Source organism: Tasmannia lanceolata, unplaced genomic scaffold (genome assembly GCF_043159265.1).
Source record: "Tasmannia lanceolata isolate RefF3 unplaced genomic scaffold, GAP_Taslan_0.1 ptg000003l, whole genome shotgun sequence".
NCBI classification, from domain to species: Eukaryota; Viridiplantae; Streptophyta; class Magnoliopsida; order Canellales; family Winteraceae; genus Tasmannia; species Tasmannia lanceolata.
Genome location: NW_027518680.1, coordinates 54,788,601 through 54,796,012, shown reverse-complemented (window position 1 = coordinate 54,796,012; position 7,412 = coordinate 54,788,601). Strand labels below are relative to the sequence as shown.

General features: G+C 39.4%; 1 protein-coding gene across 1 annotated transcript; it reads left to right on the top strand.

Moving 5' to 3' along the window:
- Window positions 1–2,982: 2,982 nt before the first annotated feature.
- Window positions 2,983–5,189, top strand: LOC143856009 (desmethyl-deoxy-podophyllotoxin synthase-like). Its single transcript, XM_077366052.1, has 2 exons — window positions 2,983–4,010; window positions 4,309–5,189. The coding sequence occupies exons 1-2, from the start codon at window positions 3,111–3,113 to the stop codon at window positions 4,927–4,929; spliced, it is 1,521 nt and encodes a 506-aa protein (XP_077222167.1). The 5' UTR covers window positions 2,983–3,110; the 3' UTR covers window positions 4,930–5,189.
- Window positions 5,190–7,412: the final 2,223 nt, after the last annotated feature.

Genomic DNA, 7,412 nt, shown 5'->3' with positions numbered 1-7,412 from the left:
ATGCAAAATGATTGAAGATAGTGTTCACTGCAAATGAGGTAGGGTGAGTTGAAGACTCTTAATCAGTTCATTACCTGTATTAGGTGGTATGTTACTTGTAGTGCATACTTGATGACTAACCTAAGTGAATGTGGAGGTGAGGCCGCTTCCTATGAGAATTTAACGGGTAATTCTCTAGAACATTCATGAGAACCAAGCGGAGAACAAGGCCAAAATGTTCCAATACTGTGAATGAATCACCAATGAATCGATGATAGGGTGTGGGTAACAGGTTAGTCGGTTACACATACGAGGAAAGGTGGAAGGAGTCTAACTCTACCCGTACTCAGTAACGTAATCTTTTTATCCTAAATATCGGTTGAAGTCCAAAAGACACCGGTATGAATCCACTCTATTTTTCTAATGTGCTCAGATACGTCCGTTTTCAAATTTCAATTGTATTTTGAATCTTGTGGGGAATTGTTAGAAATTTTTAAAAGATAAAGAGTTGAAAAGTCAAAGATGCCTTTTCTTTTAGTTTAAAAATTTGAGGGAAGATTCAAATTAAAGTCTCTCTTGTTTTAACGCAAAAGATTTTTGTTTGAATAGGGATTTGAACCCAAGACCTTGGTGTGTGTGTTTGAAAAGGGAGCTCTCATTTACAAGCAAAAACAAATAGTCCCACATTGCTTTGGAACAAAATTCTTCTCATCCGTATAAGATGGAGAGTTGGAGAAAGGCTTGGGCCTTGAAGGGGCTTTAGAATTTGTTGGATCCTAGGCTTTTAGAAGAGAACAAATCCATGTTCAAAACACACGCGAGTGCGCGCCTCGCCTCGCCGGGCCGTGGCCCGTAAAACGTATTTCTTTTTCCCATTAAAATTAAATCAGTTTTTAATCTCCCCACGTTTTTATTATTAACACCCATATTAAGTGTATGAACCGTTTCATATCCAACAGTCATATTTGTGACTGTTGGGAGAGAAACGGTTAAGACACTAATAATGGTGATTAATCATCCTCCAACAGTCATTTTCTCGTCTATAAAAAGGAGAGAACAACACCATTGGAGATCATAGCTTGGAGATCACAGCTTTTACAACGAATTGCTTCTGTTTTCTGTCATCTTCTTCCTCCGTTCCCTCTATATCTGAGTACTATTCCAAGGTGGTTCTGGGTGGACCAGTCAGCGAGTGCACATGGACTGGAGCCTTTCTGGCTGTTTTATCTTGGAGCGTCGGTTCGCGGATCCCGTTGCACCGTAGGGGGCGAATACGATTCTTAAGGAGAGTGACCATGTGGCACGACTCAGCCTCTCTTCCTCAAATCTGATTTTAACAAGGTTTTCAACAAATAGATAAGTACAAATTCATTTTTTTTTCTTTGGAAATCTAAAACAGTGCCCAATTTAAAGACCGAATAACCTTTCTCATTTCTGGATTCAATCAAGCCATAAATTAGACCTTGCTAGACCAATCTGTTTTTCAAAACCTACTGTCATCTTGTTTGCTTGCTCATTCGCTGAGGCCTTTGTTGGAACTTTTAGGAGCAAATTTGGCACAAAAAGGTATCTGATTTCCATAATAATGCCAAGATTTTTCATGGGCCACTTGCTTTACAATAGTGTCACTCAATAATTAGTGGGCCTTACCAATGCTTCGTAAAACAAAGAATGGCTCTAGCTTCGGCCTCTTATGGTAATCTTTTTCATAAACCTATGAAAGATTTAGAAACAAACATCCTGACTTTTAGGGCCATCTTTATGTGGAAGCCCATATTACCCCCCAAAGTATTCTTTGAGGCTATGTTCTTTCAATATAAAATGGGCGAAAAACAAATTTGAGGCTCATTTTTTTTTTTCATTTACAGATGGGTGTAAATTTTGAATGGCTTTCTTGCCAAAAAAAAAAACACTCTTAGACTCCAATATAACAAAATCTCGAAGTCCAGAAGCACAAGTTATCGTCAAGATTTTTCTTCTAAAAAAATTTGAATGGTTACTTAATTTTCAATATATTGAATCCTTTGGAATATGTAGTATGAGAAAGATGAAATTGTCTACAATTTTCAGTGAATTTGAACTAAGTTTCACAAATCACTTGACAAACCCAAAGATCATCCAAGTAAATTGGAATCCTCTTCCTCGCAATTGCCTAATAATCAACACTAATGGATCCATTAAAAAAATCAACAGTGGTGGAGCCTAAAGGTCTTCTTTGAATTCATAAGAAAATCCGCTCACTCATCGCTGAAGATATAAACAAAGTGCCTAAATATCATTTTTTTTATGATCTTTCTCCTTGGTCATTTCTCCTTCCCCATTGCCTCTTCTTTAATCTTGTTGTTTGCTCTTCTACATTGATCCCTTTTTTTTTTTTGGGCGAGAAAAAAAAATGATGTCCAACCATGAATGAATGTTTGTATCATATGGGAATACTACTGAATTTTTTTATACTATCATAAACACAACATAGAACAGTCTAATATTTTGAATATCAATGTGTTATATTAAAACCAATGTTTAAAAACTCCCCACGTAATTCATCAACTTGTCCGAGTCGACTCCCTCTTATCTTGGCCGAGTTCGCCCGAGTTTTGAGTTTTTTTTCCTACCAATTCAATCATAACTCCTTGCCCAAGTTAATAAAAATTGACTGTGTCAATCAAAGACTCGCCAAAGTCGGCTCCCTTCGATTATTTCTGAGTTCTCATCCAGAATATGAGTTCTAAAACGCTAATTAAAACTACCTTTAATAAACGGAAATGATATCAGCACAACCATGTTTTGATATTTTCACTTACCATCTTATCTTCTAGTATTTAAAGAGTTGGCAAAAGGTTAATACAGTTCCAGAAAACCTCTCAGAAGACAATTAAAACAGAAAAAGACAAGCTGGGTCTATTCAATTATTAAAACATGGTTGTGCTGATATCACTTCCCTTAATAAAATATACTAAGAATGTATATTTGTACTATATGAGAAGTACCAGCAAGATGCTGCAGTGGGGATTTGCTCTTTGAAACCCAACAGATTCAGTATAAATAAAAAGATAGACTCTTGGCATCAACATAACTACGAGTCCAATAACAAAGACATCAAAATACACTGCAACTTCTCTCTCCTCTCACCCATGGAAGTCCACTTACCATCCTTTCCTCTGCTCCTCACATTCCTTCTCTTCATGTTCATGTTGATGAAAGTGAGAAAGAGATTCAAGACTAAAAACCCAATTCCAAAATTGCCTCCAGGGCCATCGAAGCTACCCATCATAGGTAGCATGCACCACTTGCTAGGCTCACAACCACATCACGCCCTTAGGGACTTAGCCAAGAAGCATGGACCTCTTATGCACCTCAAGCTTGGCCAGGTCTCTACAGTTGTAATCTCCTCACCCGAAGTTGCTAGAGAGATCATGAAGACTCATGATCTGAAATTCTCAAGCAGGCCCGAGTTGTTTCTCCCAGATATAATATTGTATAATCGTAAGGACCTTGTCTTTGCTCCGTATGGGGACTATTGGAGACAACTTCGAAAGATTTGCATTTTGGAGCTCTTAAGTCCCAACCGTGTCAAATCGTTTTACAAAGAGAGGGAAGAAGAGGTATCAAATCTCGTTCAATCCATTTCATCGGTAAATGGGTCGACAGTTAACCTCACCAAGATGCTCATCTCATTGACAAACAACATAACATCGAGGGCAGCCTTTGGTAACAAGTGTGGGGACCAAGAAAGATTCATAACAGCAGTCAAGGCAGCATTGGAATATGCAGGGGGGTTAAATGTAACTGATTTTTTCCCTTCTTTAAAATTCGTAAGTGTGATTATGGGAACAAAGTTTAGGTTAAAGAGGCTCCATCGGGTGTTCGATAGGATCCTGGACAACATCATCAAGGAACACAGAGAGAAGCAGCTGATGAAGACTAATAAGGAGGAAGTTGAAGAGGATTTGGTTGATGTTCTTGTAAGACTTCAAGAGCATGGAGACCTTGAATTTCCTCTCACAGACGACAACATAAAAGCAGTCATCTTGGTATGTATGTTTCCTAACAGATAGGGCAAGAGAAAATAGAAATAAAAACTGAACTTGAAACCCAATAACAACCTCAGAACTTTTTGTTGTTGTTGTCAAGAGAAGTAGAAATAAAAACTGAACTTGAAACTCAATCACAAAACAAATTGAAAAGAAAAAGACTAGAGAAAAAAACTAAAACAATCTCATTCTCAAAAAATTTAGTTAATTCCTTGATTGTATTAGGATTTTAATCACTGATACAGCCAATAAAGCATTGGTTGGTTATGTGAAATCAATGTATTTATTCTCTTTACAGGACATGTTCGCAGCAGGGACTGAGACCTCATCAACTATCATGGAATGGGCAATGGTAGAGCTAATGAGAAACCCTAGACTGATGGAGGAAGCACAGGCAGAGGTAAGAAAGGTTTTCAAAGGAAAGGACAAGATAGCAGAGAGTGAAATTGATGAATTGAGCTACTTAAAACTAGTTATCAAGGAGATTATGAGGTTGCGCCCTCCTCTTCCATTGCTAGTTCCAAGAGAATCCACTGAGAGATGTGAAATCAATGGATATGAGATACCCAAGAAGACTAGGGTTCTTGTGAATTCATGGGCAATAGCAAGAGATCCAAGACATTGGGAAAACCCTGAAGAGTTTGAGCCAGAGAGGTTTTCTCGTAATTCTATCGATTTCAAGGGGCAGAACTTTGAATATACCCCATTTGGGGCAGGAAGGAGGGGTTGTCCTGGTATTTATTTTGGACTAGCTTCTACTGAGTTAGCCCTTGCCAACCTTCTCTATTTCTTTGATTGGAAACTCCCTCATGGGATGAAAGCAGAGGATTTGGACATGAGTGAGAACTTTAGCATAACTCTGGCAAGAAAAGCTAACCTAAACTTAATCGCAACCCCTCATTTTCCAGATGGGTTTTGAATTTAGCATGCTTTTGTAAGGAAGAATAAAGAAGTTTGATTTGTACAGTTCATGTGTTTCATGCTTCCAAGTTATGTAATAGTGACATGTAAATGTTCTTATCAATATTTTCCACATCTTGAGAGTTTCACACACACAAACACAGGGAAGAGAGTGTCCACAAAGAGATGTCTTGTTCATTAACATCAGGAAATATTCCATCAGAAACATCTGTACTCTAGGAGGAACTGGCGGCCCCAGTAATGGAAATGTATTCTTTACCTCTTTGTATACTAATCAAGGAATAGATGACTGCTGGTACATCGACTCAGACAGTTTGAATAGGTAAAAAACTAGTAGGGAGGTAAAGTAGATATTATTAAGACAATTTACATCTTCCATTTTCAAAATTCTACATTTCGCTTTATGAACAATAGGGTATATCAACTATACAATGTTTGGAGACCATGTGAGTTTCTTATATGTAGGATTGTGTTTATTTGCCTTCGATCAAAAAGTCGTGACAAATGGGCAGATAATCTTTATTATTGAACTTTGAACACTTTTTTCGCGCGCGCGCATGCACACATTGCATGTATGCTTTTATATTTTAAGTAATGCAACAAAAACCTAGTCGTAAGGGTGCCCCAACAATAGGGGTGCAACTCAAGCCGTGTTAGATCGGTTTGAGGCCAACCCCAGAGCAACTGAGGTAGCATTACCCCAGCCTTAACCCAACCCAAACCAAACCGAGCCTCGAGTCGAAGAGGGTCAACCCTAACCCAGTCCCGCGTCTAAACACTCAACACTAACCCAACCCATCTAACATGATTTTCCAAATCAGTTTGATTGGCCCGAGGAGAAATAGATAAAATACAAAAAAAAAAAACATGACCCTAAGATTTTTGTTGAGAAAATCTGCCGGACAAATCCACTCCCTATCTGATCGTATACAAATAAACGGAAAAGTAAAAAGATAAACACAAGCCACAAGATGAACACCTAGATTTTACGTGACTTAGCCAGGATGCCTACATCCACGGGTGAGAGCAGGATCTTCACTATGAGAAAACAAAATTATAAGGATTACAACGGGATTAACCCACTAACCCGCGAACCAAAACACTTTCCTTGTCTTCTCAACCAAGACTGTAAACAAGAGAACCCCGAGAAAACTCCCAAGAGAAAATCTGAGAAGAAAACCCCGAGAAGAAACTCTCTTCTTCTTCTCTATCTCTCTCCCTTCTCTTCTTTCTCTCTCTTGCCGCCTTTTGCAGCCACCACACAAAGAACCTCCCACCCCCAAGAGAAAAAGCCTCCCTCTAGCTTTTCATATCGTAGGTTTTACAAAAGCTAAAAAAACATACTTTCATGTTCTGCCTTCCCACCACAATTAGAAAACCTAATTATATTAGGTAACTAGAGGTGGTGAGAAATAAGGTAACTTTACCAACAATCTCCACCTTGGCTTGTTTCCCAGCCAACTGAAGATTTTCTGTTGATGTCGTCATCGATCTGTTGTCGCTGCAAACCACCATTGGCCTTTCGAAGTGCCAGCTACACACCCTCGAATCATCCAAGTTCTTACTCCACCTCACTCAATCAACGCGGCCAATGTACATGTGTAGCTGCCAACCGCTGACTCACCCAATCAACCATAGAGAGGGATCCCAATACATCATCCCCATCGCGGATACCATCACCTCCTCGCCATCGTCTACAACCTAGAAACTTATCTCTACACTAACTGCGCTAGAGATCTTATGTGTGCACAAGTCACCACTCTGCTTCCAACTAGCTATTGAGAATCTTATGAACGCTAGTCATTGTGTCCCCAACCAAACAATACAATTTGCCACAATCGGTATCCTTCATCTTCCCTGTCTTCGTATCGTTTCTTCAACGCCTTAGCCAGGCCTTGTTGAACAAGGATGTCCTTCACCCTCATCTACCAAAGGTGAAACTACTCTTCCCAACTGCGACCCTAGGACGATCGCTTCAACCTGAGCTCTAATACCACTTGTTGAGAAATCCGCCGGACAAATCTGATCTCATCGTGCATAAATACACGAAAAAGTAAAAAGATAAACACAAGCCACAAGATGAACACCTAGATTTTATGTGGTTCGGCCAAGATGCCTACATCCACAGGCGAGAACACAGTCTTCACCATGAGAAAGCAAAATTACAAGGATTACAATGGGATTAACCCGCAAACCTGCAAACCATAACCCTTTCCTTGTCCTCTCAACCAAGATCATACAGAAAAATCCAAAGAGAAAACTCGAGAAGAAAATCCCAAGAAGAAACTCTATTATCCCCTCTTTCTCTCTCCCTTCTCTTCTTCTCTCTCTTGCCTGCTCTTTGCAACTGCCACACAAAGAGCCTCCCGCCCCCTAAGAGAAAAATGCCCCCCCCCTCCTCCGCCTTTTTATATGTTAGGTTCTACAAAATCTAAAAAAAAATACGCTTTCACGTTTTGCCTTACCACCGCAATTAGAAAA

Coding starts and splice junctions, on each gene's coding strand:
- LOC143856009 (XM_077366052.1), top strand. CDS start 3,111: ATGGAAGTCCACTTACCATCCTTTCCTCTGCTCCTCACATTCCTTCTC. Junction 4,011..4,308: donor ACATAAAAGCAGTCATCTTG/GTATGTATGTTT, acceptor TTCTCTTTACAG/GACATGTTCGCAGCAGGGAC.